The 23,131-nt window shown below is 38.4% G+C and overlaps 2 protein-coding genes across 2 annotated transcripts in view; one reads left to right on the plus strand and one right to left on the minus strand.

The window, feature by feature from the left end:
- Positions 1 to 3,761: 3,761 nt before the first annotated feature.
- The window catches only part of LOC146001944 (ras-like protein family member 10B), a 408,584-nt gene continuing 389,214 nt past the window's right edge, over positions 3,762 to 23,131 (plus strand). The window contains exon 1 of the mRNA XM_083139665.1: positions 3,762 to 3,916. The gene's annotated coding sequence lies outside the window, so the exon portion shown is untranslated. The remainder of the gene's footprint in view (positions 3,917 to 23,131) is intronic.
- Positions 21,543 to 22,184, minus strand: LOC146002194 (uncharacterized). The gene has a single exon (XM_083139910.1). It carries the CDS (start codon positions 22,182 to 22,184, stop codon positions 21,543 to 21,545), a length of 642 nt encoding a protein of 213 aa, XP_082996036.1.

Consider the following 23,131-nt stretch of genomic DNA (forward strand, 5'->3'; position numbering starts at 1 on the left):
CGTTTTTCAGTAGTTAAAAATGTGTTTCTTCCACAAGGTTAAATTTTTGAAGTGGGTGCTGTTATGTGTGAATTTCTACAACAAGGTATGCTGTAGCTCTGGTTTTGACTCAGCCTCTATGTTGCAGGTTAAAAGTCGGTCGGAGCGTGGTGCTGATCACATTTCTTCCAGCACTGCCGAGAACGTGTGGGTCCCTTTTTCCACACCGCTCTTTTCCACATGATTGAGTGGACGTGTTTTTCTTAAGTACGTCAATTCCATTATGACAAAATTTTGTAATCTTGCCAAATGGTTATTGGCTAACCTGAAGTTTCTTGGTTATTGAGATATTATTCTTATTCAGAGATTATGATGTGCGTGTGTTCCAATTAGAAGAGATATGGTTTGGTTTTTGTGGAATTTTGACAAGTCTAAGTGGTTCTAGTTCGTCTACCACGTTCTAAGTAAATACAGCAATCCACTAAAACGCTGAAGTGCTATACTCTTAGTCTAAATTTAGCGCAACGAAACCTAGGTACCTTTCCTTAGGTGATTCCACGAGAAACCTTTCACCTTAACATCCAGAGAAGACACATTGTCAGAAACATTGTTACCAAATTTAATTCTTACCCCCGATTACAAATTTTCAAGTTAACAATTTAAGTATTGTAATGTATCTGTAAATATAACTGCTGACAACGTAACTTCTTTTGAAAAAAAGTAACTGTGTTGCAATTACTGCTGCTTACTTGTAAAAATACTTAGCTACATTTAGAATTCCTCAAACAGAGTAACTGTTTACTTTCAAACACTGCTCCAGACGTAAACCTCATCAAACAGCCTCGCATATAACCACAAGGTCTCCGCAAATGACATTCGGTACACAAGACAAACATTACTTCAGTTACAGAACCATTCGCTCTGAATTATGGGAGATAGATGAGTATTTACGACCCCTGCATCCTCTTATGTGTTGCCACACTCAACCGTCCCTCCCCAGTGTCGCACATTAAGACACTTCCTCCTCCATCCAGAGGGCCTTTACGGTGGAAAACGATGATTGAATTCCGTTTCCATGGCAACGGACGGCAAAGACTTTAGAAAAGCGGATAGTTCTGTATCCTTAATTGTCTGAGCCAAGTTAGGAATTCCTGTGCTCCAGCGAGGTAGACTGAGGCAAGGGCGTTGCCACTGGGAGGGCGAAGGTGGGCTCTATCTAGCGCACCTTGAAATCATCCTAGCCCGCCCACCTGCCTACCCAAATAGCCTGCATGAGAAATTTTCAAAATTATTTATCTTGCAAAATAGATAGGAAATGAAAAATACCAAGAGATATATAAAGATACTCGCGCGCGTGTGTGTAAAGAGCAAGCGATAGCGTTAGAAACTGTGAAGATAAAGAGATAAAAACAAAATATACGCAATGCAAGAACGAAAGAAAGAAGGATAAATTAAGCAAAATATGGGCAGATACAGAAACATGATACAAGAGAGAAAAATAAATAAGTAGAGAAGAAAGTGCACAGAGAGGAACAGAGCAGAAGAAGTGATGGAAAGAAAGAAGGGAAAGGAGCAAGAAATATGAGAGAAAACAAGGGTAGAAGTAGAAACAAAAGAAGAGAAATGAAGAAGGGAAGAGAAAGAAACAAAACTACAAAAGGAAGGAAGAGAACGGAAAAAAAGATACGTAGATATGAAAATATCTCTACAGAAAGGATAAAGGAATGCAAGGAAACAAAGGAAGTTAAATCCAGACTGAACGAGAGAAAGAGAGAGAAGCAACGAAAGGAATAAATAATGGGATAGAAAAAAAATAAAAGAGTTGGGAAGATAAGGAAAAAGGAGACAATGTACGGAAAATTTGGAAAGAAAGAAAGAAAGATAAATTAGGAAGAAAAGAGAGATACAATATTATAATGTGTGTGTGTGTGTGTGTGTCTGCATGTGGAGAAACAAAAGAAGGGAGAGAAAGGTATACGTTTAGACGATACCGGGAAGAAAGAAAGATGCAGTAAAATAGAGAGCGAAAGAAATGGATTAATAACCAAGGAAGAAAGAGAATGAGAGAAAGATAAAAAGATGGAGAGAGAAGAGAATCTTAGCAGTCATGACAACGTTATTTTTCTCCGTTCCTGAGCCTATCCAAACGAAAAGAAGGTAGATGCTTCGAGTTGTCAACGCTGAACAGTAAACGTTACCCATCGTCTATTGGAACCAAGAATTCTTGACCTTCACTCACCTTACCTCTCCTACATGTGTCATTATTGTTCTCCTACCTCATTGAGTGGCTACAAGTACGTTGTATGTATTATCCACAATCATAATCTTCTTCTAATGTATATAACTAAATTACATCTTTGTTGCCTGAAGTTACTTTTCACAGATCAAATGTTAAGTCTGTAATGAAATGAAACGATAGAAAAGCTTATTCATTCTTGGGTTTGGACTTTTAACCACTGTGTTATTTTTAAAAGAAAAAGAAGAAGAAGAAAAGCATATATTTAAATAAACTGAGCTTGTTCTTTGCACTGAGAGATTTGTGTGTAAACACAGGAGGCACACAATTGGTCTAAATCCTGGCTCACGTGCTATCTTCAACGTTGAATTTAGAACACTCATACTTTATTTAGTGATTGGTTGATTTGCTTTATTTTACTTTGCTTTTTGTTCCACTTTTGGCTTATTTGCGAAGATGGGTGATGATATGATGAAATTGATGAATGAACACTCACAAACATCCATGCCCAGGCCGGGATTCAAATCCGGGACTCCTGGCTTCGTAGCGAGATGGGGGCCGGTTCGTATCTTATTTGGATTTGTTCGTTCATGTTGAGAGTGAAAACTTGAATTATTATTATTGTTACATTAATATTTTTATGGAAAGCAATGTTACAGTATGCATGAAATCAATTAACTTTTTTATCAATATTTCAGACCTTAGGAAAATTAGATTTCACACTCATACACACACAAATACTATATCTCACGGGCCTTCCCCATGGTTTAGTGGTAACATCGTCAGCTTCTATTCAATGCTGTTCCGTGTTCGATACCCAGTGGAGGTACATAGCGGTTGAGATCCCAATTTAAACTGCAGATCCAATCCCGGTTAGCATAAAGTGGGCATAAATATCAAAATATATCTAGGTAAAACATCGACAGCAAAAAATGAAACAGAAAAGCCTCGGTAGATCAGTTGGTGTCGACCTCCGTGACGGAGTGGTTACGAATCCAAGGGTTTCGGGTTCGAATCCAGGTTAAAATATTGTCGTTTGTGTTTGTTCTCTATTGAGAAAGTTAAAAATTGATTATAACTAATATACGTGAAAGAGAGTGACGGGGATTTCTTTAAAAAGTTGGGAGAGAGAAGGCATGTCCTGTGTTCGAGTCCTGTTTGAGCCTCCATTTCTTGCTGAAATGTCTACATAGTACATATCCTGTGTGTCACATCTCGGAGAAGATACTTGAATCGATAACATCAAGACAGCTCTATTCTCTGACAATAGGCTCGCAGATGATACTTGTGAACCATAATCTCTTAAGATCACCACAGCGCATGCGTGGATTCACCTCAATGAACAGTGTTCCATTCTAATCGTTAAATGAAAAATCCTCGCACAGATGGAACCCCTGTTACTATCATCCCTTTTTTCATCTCCCACATCCGTGCTGTGCTGCGGAGGGGGGACCTGCGCGTTCATTAGAGTAGAATCGATATTTTGAGTGCCTGAACCTGCAGCGGATGCTGTGCGCTCAAGCCGGGGAAGCCCTGGTCTGCGAACGTGGAGAATCCCCTTGCTGAGCTTGTGAGATGTGCTGTTAAGTGTGTTGGTGTGCGTGAATACAGTGGTTCCAAGCAACGAGGTGCCAATGGGAGATGTGTATAACAGAAAAGGTGTACGGGAGAAGCGATATTACATCTAAGGCGGGTTCTCAGGTAAGTAATAGTAATATTATATGTAATGCTACCGTAGCGTAGAGGTTAGCATAACTCGTCCCGGAAGTAGAGGTCGTGGGTTTGAATTCTGAGTAGGACATGGATTCTTATTTTTGTATTTCACGCCACGGTTTCTTTAATTCATCATCTCGCGTATACAACATCAAATGTAAGTATACATCGCATCGTTCATGTAGTGCCTTTTTATCAATTACCCCAATATAAATAAAACACTAATGGATTTTTAATATGAACACATTTATATACACCATATACAACAGGGACAAATCTCATATTCATCGTATGAGACTACATCTCCTATCATTAATGTCTATAAATATGAATAATAAAGTGAGACGTCATTCAATAAAATTTTTAAAAAATAGCCTAGAATTAAATACAAGTATCTAGATTCAAGATTACTAAACTATATAGCTCCCTTAAAGTGGGCAACGAAATTTGTCTTAGGTTTGAATTTTCTGAAAAAAAATGTGAACAATATTAAGGCTCCCCATATAATTGCATATATCAACTTCTATCCTCATTGTTGAAAATTAATTTGGAGAGGGTCAAAATGCATGACAAATGCCAAATATAACTCAGAATGCTTGTATTATACATGGCAGATGGCTGCTTCAAAGGCATATATGTTTGAATTCAGGATAAGGTAACTATGTTTTTGCATATCTTCCTTCTCATATTTCATACATTCATTCATTCTATTTTTTTTTGTTAACTTGGATAGGTAGAAAAGTGTTGTAAAGTAATAATAATATAATTAGAAAATATTATCTTACCAAAGAAGTATTGAAAAGAAATACAATATTGTTATAAATACATAGGGTAGGATATTTCTTGCTCGTATATTGCATTGCATTTGATATAGATTTGTAGGGATAACTGCTTAAAAAACTTTATTCTTAGATATAAAGATGGTAAATTTTCATTTCGATGAACTGTAACTTCTTTCAATCGCTGATCCTATAGCGAGGTCTTGACAAGAATGGATTTTTAAGTCACAGGTGCTACTGAAGATAGTTTGGAATTCTTAACATGGCCCTTTAAACTTTAAAGGGCAATTTTTAGACAATACTCATTAAACATTAAAATGTAGAAATAAAATTGAGGTAGAAATTATTTCTCCTATAGGCTAGAGGCAATAGATGACATTTAAACTGAAAAATCAATTAATCATAATAATTTCATTCTGAATTGCATAAAGGATATGTGAATTCTTATTTTACTTTATACTTGGTGGGGTTGCAGATCATAAATCGAATATTAAATCTATATTACCATGCTCAATTAATATGGAAACGAATTATGTTATTTACATCTCGCAATTCATATTACATACAAATATCGATTCACAATGTTTGACAATGTTTCTCTTTTGGGTCCACCTTATGCTCTAATAGGATAACCACAAATCGAACCGTAGTTCAAATTGTCGAAATTCAGTATCTCTGTGGTCTGATATACTCTGTTATGCTCATAGGGACTAGACCTATAGTCTAAAGTGGAGTCGGAACCATTTGTACAATGTACGATACCTGTAGGTAATTATCAGAAACTGTCACTTACATATTTTGAGGAATAAGTAAAATAATTTGAATTGTCATTATTTCTTTAATATACGAAACGTACGTTGATTATCCTTGTAAATGTGTCGGTAATTCGTAATTCTAGCACATCAAATTACTATTTTACTGATTGAATATGTTATTTGAAAAGTCTCTTGGTTAAAAAATCATAATATAATTAAGACTTGTTTCCATATTAAAAAACACTAAGTTGCTGACCAAGGCAGTTTATTAAGATATAAAAACACTTTACATGTGACGTTTAAACCCTGTATCAGGGTCTTCCTCAGACGAAGAACTCAACTAAAATGATGAAATATACTACACACAGAAAGATTACATACACATAGCAGGGTCACTAGCCACACCAAAAACAAATCAAGTTAACAGTCCTTATCTTGGAAGATTTCTCCAAAGGAATTAAACATATCACCTCTTGACAGTTGACTAATGGGTCTAACACACTGACAGGTGATTGACAGTTCAAGATTAGCAAGAGTCTGCCACACAAGAAGTGATCCAACAAAACGTAATTTTATAAAGAACATGGAAGACCGAATAAAGGAGATATGCACAGAGAAAGGGGAAGAAGAAATCAATATTAATAACCTGTGGGAACAACTGGAAGAGGATGGCTATGAAAAGAAAGACAGACACAACATATACAGAGGAAGGAAAGAAATAAAAGAGAGAGGAGCGGAAGAGGAGGAAGAAAAGAAAAAGAGAGATGGTTTGGTATAAGAAGTATGGGAGATGCCACAGAGAAGATATGCTGAGGAAAGTGGGTATAAGAACTTACAAGAAAGGAGGATGCACTATTTTAAGTATAGCCAGCAAGAAGAAGGAAGAAAAGAGAAAGGAAGAAGAGGGAGGGGTTTTCTACGAGGTGGAGTGCAGAGGATGTGAAAGTGTATATATAGGGGAAATGAAGAAGAGACTGAAAGTCAGGTTAAAGCAACACATGAATGAAGTGAGATTGAAGAGAGACAGGAATGCCATATTCAAACACACTAGAGAAACGGAACATGAAGTAGAATGGGATTCGGCTAAGCGAATACGAAAAGAGAAGAGAGAACTAGTGATAAAATAGAAAGAGGATAAAGAAATAGAAAAGAAAGGAGAAGACATCATGAATTGGAATGGAGGACTCAAGATAAACAAGGAATCGAAGAGTGTGTTAGAGAAAGTTGAAAGGATGAAGAAAAGGAATGAGGGAAAAAGAAGAAGAATGCACAAGGAAGAAAGAGAAGAGAAAAAATACGACCAGAGAAGCAGATATTCATCCATAACCAAAAAGGCAGGAGTGGTGTGGGAATGGTAAACAGGTGGTTCCAAACTCTTGCTAATCTTGAACTGTCAATCACCTGTCAGTGTGGTAGACCCATTAGTCAACTGTCAAGAGGTGTTATGCTTAATTCCTGTGGAGAAATCTTCCAAGATAAGGACTGTTAACTTGATTTGTTTTTGGTGTGGCTAGTGACCCTGCTATGTGTATGTAATCTTTCTGTGTGTAGTATATTTCATCATTTTAGTTTAGTTCTTCTTCTGAGGAAGACCCTAATACAGGGTTGAAACGTTACCTGTTAAGTGTTTTTATATCTTAATAAACTGCCTTGGTCAGCAAATTAGTGTTTTTTAAAAAAAATCATATGTTTCTATGTTTTGTTGATTCTGAGATATCGGAGGCTGAATATCGATTGTTTGCGTTCAAGGGAAAGACGAGATTATTTATATCGTGGTGAGATGGAATTACGTTATATTTTCCACCTCTTCTAGTTCCTGAATAATCAGTAGGTATTCCTTGTGTTCGATTGTTTATTGGAAGAGGAAAATGAGAGATAGATCGAGATGTTGGATATCGAATAACGGTAATATATTCAAAGTTCTTTCAAGTTGACAAATTTGATGTTTAGGTATTGTTTCAGTGTTTTTGAAAATATCGCAAAATGGTGATTTCGTGGATATTCAATTTTAAAATGTTTCACATTACATAGTTTATAAGGTATTGATTGATTGATTTGGTGTTTTAGTCCACTTTATGCACAGTAAGGCTAATTGGGACTGGATCTACAGTTTAAAGTGGGATCCGAACCACTATGTGCCCCTACCGAGTTTCCAAGATATCATCAGGTCATTTGCATTGTTGTCTCTCATGGCAAGAGGGAGGAGAGGATTGAATGATTTTATGTTGCTTTGAACTGCTATGTGGTTGATCTGTAATTCCACACAATTCCTTACTGCGCTACTAGATTCTGATCGCTTGACACTTACAGTAGGATGCGTAAGTATTGCCAAACAAATTGTCCATTACTATATTCATTCTCTTTGTTATAAGCAATGAGATCTTGCAATTTATGCATGATCAGGCAAGCTGTTGAGCAACGCCTGATCCAGTATAAGCAGTAATTCATTTATTTAAACTACTGTGCAGGGTAATTAGAAAAGATTGATAAAAATTGTCTAGGGCAACTTACCAAGCAATACCTTGCCATCCCACTGTACGTTCCAACAGGACAGGACCTTAAGCTTAGCATGTTGATGCCCTAAAACTCAATATCATGCGAGTTTGATTTAAGTTTTTGTTCCAAGTCCACTTTTATACACAGAAAGTCTAATTGAAACTGGACCTACAGTTTAAAGTGGAATCCGAAAACTATGTGCATCCACCGGGTATCGAAGCCAGGACCCCGTAATTACAAGGCATTACCACTACGACACCTGGAAGGCCCTACTGAATACAGATGTAACCTCATAGCAAAATTACATTTTTTGTAGTTGATGTGGTTTATATGATTAAAAATGTAACTACATACTGCATATGTACAGCATTATTCATAAGTCCGTGAAACATTTAAAACAGTTATAACAATTGAAGTACGCAACGGATTGTTAGAACTGTAACTCCAATAGAGAGAGAAGCAATGTAAGTTTTGTTATGCAAGCAATGCGCGGTGCGGTGTTGCCGTGTTTTGCTGCTAGAAGGCTATAGTAGCAACAAGTAGTTCAGTAAACAGGAGCAATGTTTTGTGTTCTTGAGTTTGCAAGACTTTCTATCCTCCGATTGAACCCCTTGTGACTTTTTGTTTGTAGAGGTTTGTGAAGGATAATGTTTACTGTTCCCACTGCCCACTAATATCCAGGATCTCAGGAACCGAGTCACCAATGCCGTGGCTCTTACGTGTCTGGAATGAGTTGGATTATCGCATAGATATTTGGCGCATCACAAAAGGTCAAAACTTAGATCATTTTTTACTTTTGTGGTATTGGGAACAAGACTTGGAGAACGTATCTTTACTATGAATATATATTTTTTTTTCAGTAGTTCATGACTTATGAGTATTTCAAATGTTTAACGGACTTATGAATAACCCTGTATATATACTGTGTGTATATATATACTATATAAGTGACTCTGGTATAGCAAGGATCGGAGTCACGCGGGGCGTAAAGTAAAGTGTTCCCCTGTGCTTAGCACCACGCCATGAAGGCGTATAGGGGGTGTGGGGGTAACGCCCCACACTTTCTTGATCCGGTCGTGAGTAGGGGTGATGTGATCAGCATCAAGCCCCTGACCGCCTTTACCCCCTAGGGTTTCCCCCAGGTACCCATGTTATTCGACGCTGGGTAGGCGCCGGGGCCGCTTCCACCGTTAGAAAAGTTCCCGGATTTGAACCGGCCGGGGATCGAACCCTGGACCTTTAGCATGGTAGTCAGACGCGTTACCGACTGAGCCACCGCGGGGCGTAGCTTGGAATAAAAGATGAGAATTTTGATTGGCTCGCTTGGCTATCGAGGATAAACTAGAAGTTACAGCGTTGACTAGGAGATGGTCACATACGTACTGGTCCCTGGACCCTGGACCCTGGCTGTCGGCTGGCGATGGACGGCGGCTGCAGCGGTTGCTTGGGTCGTCGTGGGTCAGCTTGGTGGAAGCAGTGAGCGACTGGAAGGACGGCGTTACAGCAAGGCAGGCCACAGTCCGGCAAATCCGATCGGCGTGCAGGAGAGAGAGAGAGAGAGAGAGAGAGAGAGAGAGAGAGAGAAAACCGACGGCAGTGCTTGAAGTTCGTCGATGATCGTCTCGGGTGGTAATTTCTCAGTTCTCTCTCGTTCGTCTCCTGAATTGGGGTTTTATCGATCTTGATTTTGTGCCGAAAGTTGCTGACATTGCCTTACGTCAGTCGCTACTCGCTACTTCTTCCCGACAATTGCAACCCAGCGTTGCGGCGTTATTCAGCGGAATTCGTTGTTAATCCTCTTCCTGGTTTGGGGTGACTGTTCGGGGGTAATGTCCAGAAGGGTGAGCGACTCTCGATGTTAGAGGCATGGATCTTTCTTCAAGCCTGGTCCTTCATTATACATATGAAAACACCATTAAGCCTGGTTTCAATGATTACCAAAAACTCAATATGCTGACCAAGGTAAAAAATTATTTTATATTAAAACATGAAATAAGGTACAAACCAGGAAGATAGATATATATATATATATATATATATATATATACACGTATATACACAAAAATCACTCCCCTCCAGACACAAGATTATTAGAAACTTGTTTATCTGGAACATTCCTTTCCAGGTGTTCCAGGAGGTGGACTCCTCCTGTCAACTGTTATTTCACCTGACAGGCGATTTAGATAATCATTTCCTTTCATCTGGAAAGTGGTTGTACTCCTTATCTCACGCTCTTTTTCCTTATCCTTTCTGGCTGAAAGACAGGTTGAAAGAACATAGGGATGATGTACGACTTAAGAGCGAGACAGAGAAATGCAATATTTAAGCACACGAGAGAAACAAGACATGACATAGAGTGGGAAGAGGCTAAGCAGATAGGAAGGGAGAAAAAAGTACTAGTGAGAAAATGGAAGGAGGCCAAGGAAATAAAGAAGAACGGGGAAGAAGACGCAATGAACTGGAATGCGGGACTAAAGATAAGCAAAGAATGGAAGAAGGTGTTAGAAAGAGTAGAAAGGACAAGAGCAAAGGAAGAGAGAAGGTTGAAAGGAATGAAGAAAGAAAGGATAAGGAAAAACAGCGTGAGATAAGGAGTCCAACCACGTTCCAGATGAACGGAAATGTTTATCTAAATCGCCTGTCAGGTGAAACAACAGTTGACAGGAGAAGGCCACCTGCTGGAACACCTGGAAAGGAATGTTCCAGATAAACAAGTTGCTAATAAGCTTGTGTCTGGAGGGGAGTGATTTGTGTGTGTATATATATATATATATATATATATATATATATATATATATATATTCCTGTTTTGTACTTTATTTCATTTGTATTTGGTACAGAGTCTGAAGAAGACCGTTCTAGAAGGTTGAAACGTAACGTTTAGTTTATGTTTTAATATAAATTAATTCTGTTTTGGTCAGCATTTTGAGTCTTTATATATACATATATGTGTGTGTGTGTGTGTGTATTATATATAAATACATAATACATAATAACCCTAGGTTACCCGTGTAGTAGGAGAATCGTACTTACCTGAGGGAAGGCACTAAGTAAGATAGTTTTCCTTATCAATGAAATTCAAGAAACAATTTTGTTTTTGAATCATTGCTTCCTTCGTTGATCTTATAGGTGCAGTTTTACAATAACTACAAAAATTAATATCATTATTTAAAAAAATAGTAATCAAATATTTCATGAGCGTCACACTCATTTACTAAACCAGATATAAATCTATTAATGCGTTTCTGGTTTTTATAAATGAATTTATATAATACTTATAACAATTACAAAAATTGCTATTATTACGAATCGATTATAATCTGTTGTAAGAATGAGTGCCATGTCGGTAGACACATCCAGAGGGGGGCTGATAGGTCCCTATGTATGTCCCCTTCATCCTTTTATAAACACAAGTAATAGAGAAACATTGAGGACACTCTAGGAAGCAATATAATTTACTATTTAAAATTTTTTAATAAAAATACTTTTGTCATAAAAATTTCACACGGTTTGGAAACCAGTGACTATGATAAAGTATTAAGATTGAACGGAGCCATGGCTCATTAATAATCCCTTTTAATCTGGAGATACACGACATCCTGCCTGCCGATTCGTATTGATCGATCTCAGTAATGCAAACATGATCTCGTCGACTTTTGATTGGAGCGAGAGAGTGGTAGAATCAAAACATCCCATGCCATTGGTTGTCATTTCAGTAGTCGAGCGTCTTGTACAGTACATCTAGCTGTAGTTAGAATTACTTGTAGCTATTTCTTTATGGTCGTTCTAGTATAGTATTAGTATTAGTATTGTAATCCTGTGAACTGCCAAGAGTTCAAAAGTATATACAGTATAACCTCGTTAATCCGCACTAATTGTTGGATAAGTTGACCGGTTTAACGAAAGTTCGTATTGACTGAGATAACCTAAAAAAACAGTAGAAAGTGCATTAAAACTTCGCTTATAGCAACAAGACACGTTTATTATGGTGTATTTAAAGGGCATAGGCCTAAATACACCAGTACAGTACAAAGTACAAAGTCTTCGGGAAACAGAATTTCATCAGTGGTTGCCTGCATTTTGTTTGGGAAGTTCTCTTGTTGAACTCTAGCCACATTTAAAACCTTGCATTCTGCTTTTTTCTTTTTTTTTTTGCCTTTTTGCCTGTCCGGATTAAGCGAAGTCCGGCTTATCGGGGTCCGGATTAACGACATTTTACTGTATTAGTACCCAACAAATATTTTACTTTAGTCTGGAGATTCAAGGAGCCAATAATGACATAAATAATGAATGTATTTACTATTATTACAACTCGTGTCCCGTCATGCTTTGGGCTCTGGTTACGGGACGCACGCAGGTTCCAGTCTCCTGGGGAAACGTAACAACTTTTCTCCTCAGATTTCGGCCGGTGTATGTGACCGGCAACCCACCATCGTGAGGAAACTAGGGAGCTACGAGTGAGTAGCGTAATCCGGCCATAGAAAACCTACAACAACAATTAGAGATCCGTCGTGCTGACCACACGTCACCCCTTAACTGGTTGGATGATCTCCCACCTCGCCAGGTCGGAGTGAGGGCAGCAGTCGGTAGGTAGATCTTGGCCCTCACAAGCAGCTGCGCCACGCGTTATGATTATTATATTACATCTCGTGATTAGTAATGTACAAAATACCAATGCCATTTTTATGGACCAAGTTCGCAGCACAGGAATTAACGATGTCTCCGTAATTACGGGGTCTCGGATTTGATCCCTGGTAGGAGCATATATCAGTTCGTTGGTTGTTGTTTTGTTATTTACAGTCGACTTTCCTCCGATATTGGCAAATCGCAACGATGAGGATAAGTGGTGACATAATGACAAGATGAAATTCATGATGGGATTTCCAAACAACACATATGTTCAATTAGGGGTTCGGACCCGTAACCCCAGTAGTAGCGTGCTGTACTAACCACTCCACCACGCAGGTCGGCAAATAACAGTTAAGATTATACTTAAAATGTATACCACCCAGTTAATATCAGCCTGTATAATGGTTAAGCGAACTTAACGACAGCATTTTGATATGCGGCTTTTGTGCATATGTTGATTGATTGATTTGTTGATTGATGTCCATTTTATACACAGTAAGGCTAATCGAGACTGTCACGTGCCAGTTCAGACGACACAATGAAAAACACAAGGAAGAAAAATGTTTCCCGAGAGCGACGATAGATGGCAGCACGCCATATAAAGAAGAGCAGAGTTCATTGTAGAAACTAGGAGCGGAGAAGAGCGATTATATATATTATAGTAAATGAAAAATATATAAAGGAAGAGTATATAAATTATAGAAGGAGTGAATAAAATATTTTAAACAGCCAATTAAGATAATTAAGAATATGCTCGTATATGAAACAATTAGAAAAGTTAATATGTGAGCAAATGATTTCAGACATTGGATTTCTCTCTCCTTTTGATCTTCTGACGAGAAGAACATCGTCAGCTTTTGTATTTGTCCGTCCCTCGGTGGCGCTGTGTCCAAATTAGACGCCCCGAAGCACGTACGGTTGTGCTTCGTATTAGACGCACTGGGCCATAGGCAGCGCTTTGCTGTTAGCGATCCTGGGCTATTCCCTTTTTGGTCGTTACATAGGAGGTGGCGCTACTGTCAGTTTAGTCGACCCTACTCTTTCTATAAGTATAGCTTGTATCGTGTGCCAAAGAAACGGGGAAAGCGAGCGCATATAAGTAATAAATAAGATTACGCTTTCAAAGAGAAGAAAAAGAAGAATAAGCCTTCTTCAAAAAATAGAAAGAAGAAGAAGTATTTTCCAAACAAAGAAAGAAGTCTTTTCCAAAAGTAGAAAGAAGAAAAGAAGAAGAAGTTTTTTTCCAAAAGTAGAAGGAAGAAAAGAAGAAGAAGCTTTTTCCCAAATCAACGATATAAAAGAAGAAGAAGCCTTTTCCATAATCAAAGAAAGAAAAGAAGATGAAGCCTTTTCCTAAATAGAAAGAAGAAAAGAAGAAGAAGCCTATTCCCTAATCAAATAGGAAGGAAGAAGAAACATTTTACTAGAAATTACGGGAAGAAAGAAGAAGAAGATTTCCTATCAATTATTCATATATGTATAAGAAGAATATAACCGACGTAAATTTGGAATCAGCATAGATATATATATTTCAATTTATATATACAAGCTTCGCTATATATTTTCTATGTATTGTGTATAGTTTCCAGAATATACATCCGCATTTAACTTTATCCTCTTGGCTATAAAACGCTTTCTTATTTGGAATTCTCGAATAAAGAACCTATCCTCTGAGATTAAGATATTTCTGTAGCCGTGGTAAGTAACATTTAAGTACGCACCCCCAAAGGGCGTAGCAGGACTGGACCTACAGCTTAAAGTGGGTTTCGAACCACTTGTTCCTCCACCGGGTATCGAACCCGGGACACCTTAATTACAGGGTGACAACGCTACCACTGCACCATCGGGGAGGCCTTTTGAGCATATGTTGATACGTGCTCTAAACACTACTCCGAAACAGGAAGGGGTCTCTGTTTTCATTACCTGTTGTTAGGACTAGCTGATGATTTTTTCTCAGATGTTCTTCTGTGTCGCCTCACTGGACATATAGAATGATGACGCGGATCATCGTAGTGTACAGATGTAATTTGGTTACCTTGTTGGTCTTGGAGATATCCGTAGCGGATAAAATACAGCCGCTTGCTGGAAAGTCTTACGAAATGTTACGATTATCTGCGTCAGACGACTGTTCACATGAACCCCTTTTAGCATTACAACTAGATCTAGAGTAGGGTGCGGAAATTGATGACCTAAAAATGACCTGCGTTGCTCAATCTTCTATTAAAACTGTCCGTGGAAGATACATGGCGATCTGAAATCAACTCCACATTACTGCCCCTGTGATTTGTCGATCGTGATCAATGAAGCAAGTGTCTCTCTCTCTCTCTCTCTCTCTCTCTCTCTCCCTCTCTCTCTCAAATGTCATCGTAAATATCACCAACTAGCTTAGCGACTCCGAAAAATATGTATTCGACACAAATGTAGGCCATTTTTGACATTTTATTTTTCACCCCCTCTCACCCCATGCCGATAGGTGCGCACTTGGAGTTGAAAGACATTTGTAGTGTCACTATTCATCTTAGCGACCCCGAAAACTGGATTCCACACTAATATCGGTTGTTTTCCATTATTTTTACATGTCACCCCCTTCCCACCCCTCCCGTAGGGGTGCCAAGGGTTTGAACGACATTCGTAGTGTCACTATTCATCTTACCGACTCCGAAAACTATGAATTCCACACTAATGTCGGTCGTTTCGATTATTTTTACATGTCACCCCATCCCTCCACCACCCTTAGGGGTGTCAGGGGTATCTTACCCACACAGTATTTCTTTCCAGATTGCAAGTGATATGTGTACCAAGTTTGGTTGTAATTGGTCCAGGCGTTCTAGAGTTATGCTGGAACATACACACATACACAGAAACATACATCCATTTTTATATATATATACCTAAAATTATTTTTAATATTGAGACAAAAGTATTTTGTTTTCATGATTTCAAGAAAGTAGTTGAACAATTAGACAAAGCCCTTTGTTTGGTGTGTTAAACTACAGAAGCAAAGGGATGAAAGGAATTAGGTGCTAATTATGTACTTTTCTTTATTTTAACTCCAAGGTTACATAAAATACACCACAAGGTTTATCTGTGTAAGTCATTCACCTCCTTTCAGAGTGGGCTTACACGATACAGTAGTCGGTGAGCATCCGAAAATATTGTTGTGTTTCGAGTCCATCAGATTATAATTGTATCGTAACATCCCTGCTCGATAGCGTGCATAATCTTGCATAGACATGTCCAAACTTGCCCAGACCTGTAGCTGGATTTTGCCGAGAAAGTTTTTTTTTTTACAGGAAACCGTGAGGCCACTTATCTGGAGGAGAGGTGAGTGAAGGTCAGGCAAAACCAACAAAACCAGCAGGATCGAGGTGCAAGAGGCTTTTTGATGATTGATCGCTACCAGGTGAAGACAGAGAGAGAGAAGGTGTGAGTGGTATCGCAGTAAGAAGGGTTGGGATAAAACATGTGTAATGTTATTTTTAGCCTTCTCAATGGCGCAGTGGTAGCGTCGTTGCCTTGTAATCAAGGGGTCCCGGGTTCGATGCCCGGTGGATTCACACGCTGGTTCGGATTACACTTTAAACTGTAGGTCCATTCCCGTTATTTAAGCAAGATCAGTTACCTCTTGCCGGGCTCCTTTCGGGGCCGTCGTTAAACGCGAGTGGCACAATTTAGGGGATGGGTTACTTCCCCCGTTCTACAGGGTAGAATGCTACGGTATTATGTTTTGACTAACTTTACTTTGAAAGCGATAATTGTGGCCAGGAAGGAAACCTCAAAATAGGCTTCGCTCTAAGTTTGCTTGAGAAAAATAAATATACCACAATTAATTATTTGACCATTGTCAAAGATTTCAGTAAAAATAATATTGCGCTTTTGCATTAACAATATTTTCGATGAATGTCGTACCTGCTAAAGCAACATGTTAGGAAATTTAAATACAGTAAAACCTCGTTAATCCGCACCCCGATAAGCCGGACTTCGCTTAATCCGGATAGGCAAAAGGCTAGAAATCAACAAGGGAACTTTCCTAAGAAAAGGTAGTCAACACTGATGAAATTCTGTTTCCCGCAGACTTTGTACTGTACTGTATAGTGTATTTAGGCCTATGCCCTTAAAATAAAACATAATAAACGTGTTTTGTTGCTATAAACGGAGTTTTAATGCACTTTCTACTGTACTTTTAGGTTCTTTCAGTTAATCTGGACTTTTTTCAAACCTGTCAACTTATTCTTCCCCCAATTAGTCCGGATTAAGGACGTTTACGTTATGCTAGCAAATGCAAGTTGAATTTACAAAACAACAAGGAAGCATCAAAGAGAAACCTAAAAATTATAAAAGAATCAACAAAGACGGTAAAAACACTGAAAAATTACCTTTCCAAAAATAACTAAAAATGCAAAAAAAAAAATAATGCAATATTTCTTGGTTCTAATTGAAGTTGAAGAGACTACTATGAGGTTTAACATTGTCATCGAGGCACAGAAAAAATATGATTTTCCAACTTCCTACACCTGGCTGTGGGGTACATATCAATTAAATAGTCCTAGGTCGCCCTATTGTGGTTTGTATGGCACAGTGAAGTTACTGTTCACATACAAGTCTGAGAAGTATTTGTGTACTAGACTACTGCATTCCACAAATTAACAATGTTTTCAAATATCTTTGAACTTACTGTACCAGAACCTTTGGACAGTCATAAAAATTCTATGTTTTGAAAATAATAAATTTATGAATTAAATTATAGGTGTTAGCGCTGACTCGTATAGTGAAGGACATGTCTCAGTGTAAGTTTTCCAAGAAAAGATACATTTTCGCATCACTACTGCGGGGCATGGAAAGAATGGACCAAAACAGGACACTTGGTAGCTTTCTATCAATGGTTTAGAACTAAAATTAACAAATGCAGGTTGAAGACTTGACTTTTGGAGCATACATCCATTAACAAGCAACATATACCTTTATGCAAGTACAAAATCGAAATTCCTGCGAAATCTGAAAAATCGTGAATGTTATTTTCGTAAGTTTTTATAGGTTAATGGGTTCGGGCCTGTGTTAAGGTAGTGTTAAGGTAGTGTTAAGGTGGAATCTTCTATGATTCCATAAGTGACCGTGTGGATGAAGGAAACGGTGAAATAATATTCTTGTTCAAAAATTGATTGATTGATTTGGTCATTCGCTTCTCTACCACTTTTGTCTATTTTTGAAGATGGAGATGAGTGATGACGTGATGAGATTGATTAAGGGACAATTACAACGAACACCTATGCTCAAGTCGGGATTTGAACCCGCACACAGAGAACTAAATGCATCACACAGATTGATGCATCATAATGCATCGATTGATGCACTAAAGTGTGTTTTATGGCTTACTCAAATAATCACATTTGATGCATTTGGGTGCATATGTCGTGAAAGAAACACCAAAGTGCATCATTGATTCAAGTGAGGATTTCTTTCAGTCTAGATGCACTTCAATTCATCAGTTGATGTTCCTTGATGCACCAGAATGCATGTTTTCGGATGATGCACAGAGTTTATGTAGCTCAGACGAAACGTTTAAGTGCATCAAAACTAATCAAGGTGCATCAAAACGCACCAACTGAAGCATTGAAGTGCATCTCGACTGAAAGAAATCCTTACTTGAATCAAATGATCAACTTTGGTGTATCTTTGACGACATACAAAAATTCACCCAAATGCATCAAATGTGAATCTGATGCTTTGAAGAAGCCATAAAACACATTTTAGTGCATCAGTCGATGCATTCTGGTACATCAATCTATATGATGCATTTAGTTCTCTGAGTGCGGGTCCCTAACATGGTAGCCTGCTCTGCTAACCACTCCACCACGGACGTTGAAAGTAATCCAAGAGTGTGATGTATCCTGAAAGTGCAGCGTGGGAAGTTTATTAATGTCGCCTTGGTTCTGTACCTTGTAGAAAGACTTTTCAAAATGCAAGTAAATTCTGAAACCGTGATACATTTAGTTGAAGGTCATGATATCTCATGGGGAAGAACTGTGTTGCTATGCCTGCTCCTGTAGTGCTGAAGTAAGAGGGTGTTCTTTTCCGCTTAAAACTGACAAGGGAGGTTATCTAAGTGTCCCCCATCCGATTTCCATGAAACTTGGCAGGTGTATAGAGCGGCCCAAAGAAAGAAATGCGTGTTTTTTTGTTTCGGCTAAAAAAAAAAGTTTTAGGGGGCAACCCCCCCTTCAAATGTCAAGATGAGGTCAAATTGAAGTGGGGATCTCACCCCTGTGTCCCCCTCCGATTTCCATGAAACTTGGCAGGTGTATAGAGGGGCACAAAGGAAAAGATGCGTGTTTTTTGTTTCGGCTAGAAAAAACGTTTTAGGGAGCAAACTCCCCCCTCAAATGTCAAGACGAGGACAAATTGAAGTGGGTGGGGATTTCACCCCTGTGTCCCCGCCAATTCCCATGAAACTTGACAGGTGTATAGAGATGCCCAAAGAAAGAAATACGTGTTTTTTGTTTCGGCTAGAAAAAGGTTTTAGGGGGCAACCCACACCCAAAAATATCAAGATGGGGGTATTTATCTACCCCAATCTTCTATTAGACAGGAAAATAATGAATTATAACTATAGTGTAAAATGAACTTGGAGTTGAACGGCATTGGGGACATTGAACGGCATTGCCCCCTAAAACAGTTTTTTAGCCGAAACAAAAAAACACGCATTTCTTCCTTTGGGCCCCTCTATACACCTGCCAAGTTTCATGGAAATCGGAGGAGGACACTTAGATAACCTCCCTTGTGAGAAAGATGGCTCACCAGTATGCATTTCAGTATTATCCCTAAGTATCGGGATATCCCGAGAATCCTGTAACTCTCCGATATCTGAGAATTTCTGCATCTTTCCAGTGAAAATAAGAACTAAATTTTACAGCTAAAGCGGCCCAAATACTAACGTAAAAATACGCTACGTAAATCAGCTGCTTATTTACGAAAGTACGTTACGCCAGATTGCTGAGACATACACTGCGATGTATATTATCATCCGTACATCATTCCCTCGGAGCCCAGTTCTCAAGCTCAGGTAGTCCCGTACTACCTGCTCTCTACAAAGGGACCGACCTTTCAGCGGTGATACCTCACTGATGATCGTTGTTCACAATAGCTGGGTCTTGGCCGAGGTAAGGGCAGGGCAATTATCTTCGCGCTGATTCCTTCCAGTCCCAACCTGCCCTTTCATCCCCAGCCGCCTTCACGCACGCGTATATTCAGAAAAGTTATTGCCTCCTAAACCTTTGGGTCGTAGGAAAATTACGGGGGTGCGTACCAAAATTACGGTGCGTACCATCTGCAGGTCCCCAAATACTGTCGGATTTCTACGTAGAGTGCAAAATTTAATGATCTCGACGTGTTTGGCTACATAAACCTAACGTAAAGCTTGCGTGGGGCGTTCTTGAGAGCACGTATACCATATTTTCTTTAATTATTATTATTATTTACGCCCAAAACTATTTACATACATACATAAATTCAAAGCGTTTTTTTTGCAAGTCTGGTACACCTCAACATGCGCACCATTGGTTGCGCGGGAAATGTCTAATTGGTATTCCATCACAGCCCATACTTTTTCTAGCATTTGTGGCGTCACATTGTTGATTGCAGCACGAATTATTTTCTGTAAGTCTCGTATATCTAGAACCTTTGTAGCATAAACCTGATCCTTCACAAAACCCCACAAGAAAAAGTCGAGCACAGTAAAGTCCGGTGACCTTGGTGGTCACGTTATGAACCGCGATCCTCTACAAATCCATTGTGCATTAAAGTGCTCATCTAAGAAACGGCGAACTTCTTTGGCAAAGTGGCACGGGGCTCCGTCTTGCTGGAAAATGGTTCCTGCTGGAAGTTGAAGCATGTTCATGTAAATTGCTGCATTTACAGTGCGCTCCAAGAAAAAAAGAGGACCGATGTTTTATCCTTCATGACTCCACATCGCACCTATTCTATGTTGGGACATCACCCGCTGCACCAACGATATAATGAGTGCGAAAACTTTGCTGCACACGTTTTACAGATTTAAATTCTGCAAGTGGCAAAACACAAAGCACATTCTGTTGGGACGTCCACATGGCGAATGATGCCTTCGCGGCAGTTTGAACGAGCCTATAGCTTCTGCGCTTGCGCGATCTGAAAACTTTTTCAGTTACTCTTCACAGTGTTGCCAACTATCTGTCATTCGAGCTATTTGTTACAATTTTATGAATGTTTATTTTATTATAATCCTAAGCGGAACAGTCCAAAAATATTATAGCAGAAAATAACACATAGTATTTAAAAATATACAAAGATAATTGAACAATTTGAACATAATAAGCAGATCATATTTTGTTAATGTTATCGTAGAAAGAAATGTTACTTAATGAATTATTTTACATGCATAAACCGTTCAATAATCTTGAAAATAAGAACTTAGCGTGCCCTGACATCTAGGTGTATCCTCAGACTAGTTTTTAATACAAATTCAATTGTTCATGTAGTTCTGTAATAATATTACATAGTGCTTGTCGAAATAGTACATCATAGCAAAGGCAGCTTCGGATTCAGCTTGATCGGAATCAAGTTATACAGTCATAGATGATAATGGATAAAAGCTTGTTAGGAGTGAGTTTGCTGTGATTAACTGCGTTTTTCATGTGGACATTTTGACATATATAAAGTTGAAAGCTTATCGTTTGATAATAATCGATTATCGACTAGGATATCAATCGATATATTGAAGTAATTTAGTCTTTTATATCTGTTATCTTAGTACGTACTATGTTATCGCTCCTGGTAACATGGAACTGAATGCCAACAAACAATATATAAAGACGAATAAACTTATGTAATTTCCATCGGAATATAAGCAGCTTGTATGTACTCTTCATATACACAAAGATCAATCTGGGTGGGTGGTGGCAAGGATAAATTATGTTTTTTTTTTTACTCAGATCGTCTTCTACCCAAAGGTGTCGAGGTTTTGCAGAGAGCTCTCCATTGGTTACGATCCATTTCTATCTTCCTTGCTTCATCCCATTTAATGCCTCTTCTGGTCAGCTCAGTGTTCTTGTTCCATGTTTGCCGTGGTCTTCCTTGGGGCCTCTTCTTTCCTATACCTCTTGATCTTGCCTCCAATATTTCCTTTTGTATTCTTACATCCTTCATTCTATTAACATGGCCAAACCATCTCAGCTGTGCCTCGATGATATGTTGTTCCACTGGTTTTGAATTTAGCAGTATCCTGATCGTTTGATTCATATTTCTATCTGTTCTTGTTTTTCCAACCACTCTTCTTAAATATTTTATTTTCTTTGTCTGCATCTGCTGCATCCGCCTACTTGTCAATACCCACGATTCGCTCCCATATAGCATAGTTCGTAAATACGTTGATTTATATATTGCCATTTTTGTTTTCTGGCGGATTTCTTTCTTTCCTAGAAACTCCTGGTTGATAGCATAATATAGTTCGTTTGTGTTTTGTATTATTGTATTAAATTTTCCATCTATTCTTCCATTGCTGTTGATGGTGATTCCGAGGTATTTAAAACCCTTAACTTGTTGCAGTTCTTTGTTTTCAAACTCCATTATGCATGGTTTCTCTTCTTTGGCTATTCTCATATTTTTTTACTTATCTTTATTTATTTTCATTGATTTATTTAATAGGCTATTATTTATAATATTCAAGTTTCTTTGTAAGTTTGCTTGTGAGTTAGCAAAGAGAACTATATCATCTGCATACATCAGCTCTGAAATATTTACTGCTTTCATTCTTCAATATCCTAAATAAATTAATGTAATGAAATAAATGCTAGTATTTGCTCTTACAATTAATCAAATTTTAAGTTTATAATTGTAGACATTCCTGAGATTTAATTGGTAGAAATTATGATTCGTGATTATGCTGAAATTTATCCTCTATTACTTGAACTGCATTTTAAGATAAACAGAGGACTTATTTACTGAACCGGTGTGCGAAAGTGGCAGGTTAGACTACTTTAAAGAGTTAAATATTTCTTCTGTTCTTTGTGCAAAATCAACATTTCGTACAAGCTAAAGCTTTATTTTACGAAATAATTAAAAAGAGAAATTCAATATCCTTGATATGATTGCAACATTTGAAGCTTTGTATTATTCTCGGCACCGCTAGCAGGTGTCAGATGGAGCATCAAAAACAAAGCTAAGTCACAGCGCCAGCAGGCGGTCAACCGGAAAAACTTTGCCGTAGAAAGTGAGTGCTTAACAAGACACAGCCCTAAAGAAGATATACCAGTAGGTCCCAGCGGAGCGCTCGGATCAGAAATATTGATCGTCAAATGTTTCCACCTTGTGCAGAACTTCTATCCGCTTCCCCAGATGCAATTCCACGCGAAACACGTCTCGCTTCGAGTTCTGTACGTTGAGGTGAATCCTGATTCTGTTACTACAGCAGTGAGGCGGGAAGAGAAACGGTGAAAGGTAACATAAGAAAAGAAAGTAAAATCATGAGTCAGTGGACGAAAGGTGTGGAAAGAAAGAGAGAGAGAGAGAGGAGA

Source organism: Lepisma saccharinum, chromosome 18, assembly GCF_977018435.1.
Source record: "Lepisma saccharinum chromosome 18, izLepSacc3.1, whole genome shotgun sequence".
NCBI classification, from domain to species: Eukaryota; Metazoa; Arthropoda; class Insecta; order Zygentoma; family Lepismatidae; genus Lepisma; species Lepisma saccharinum.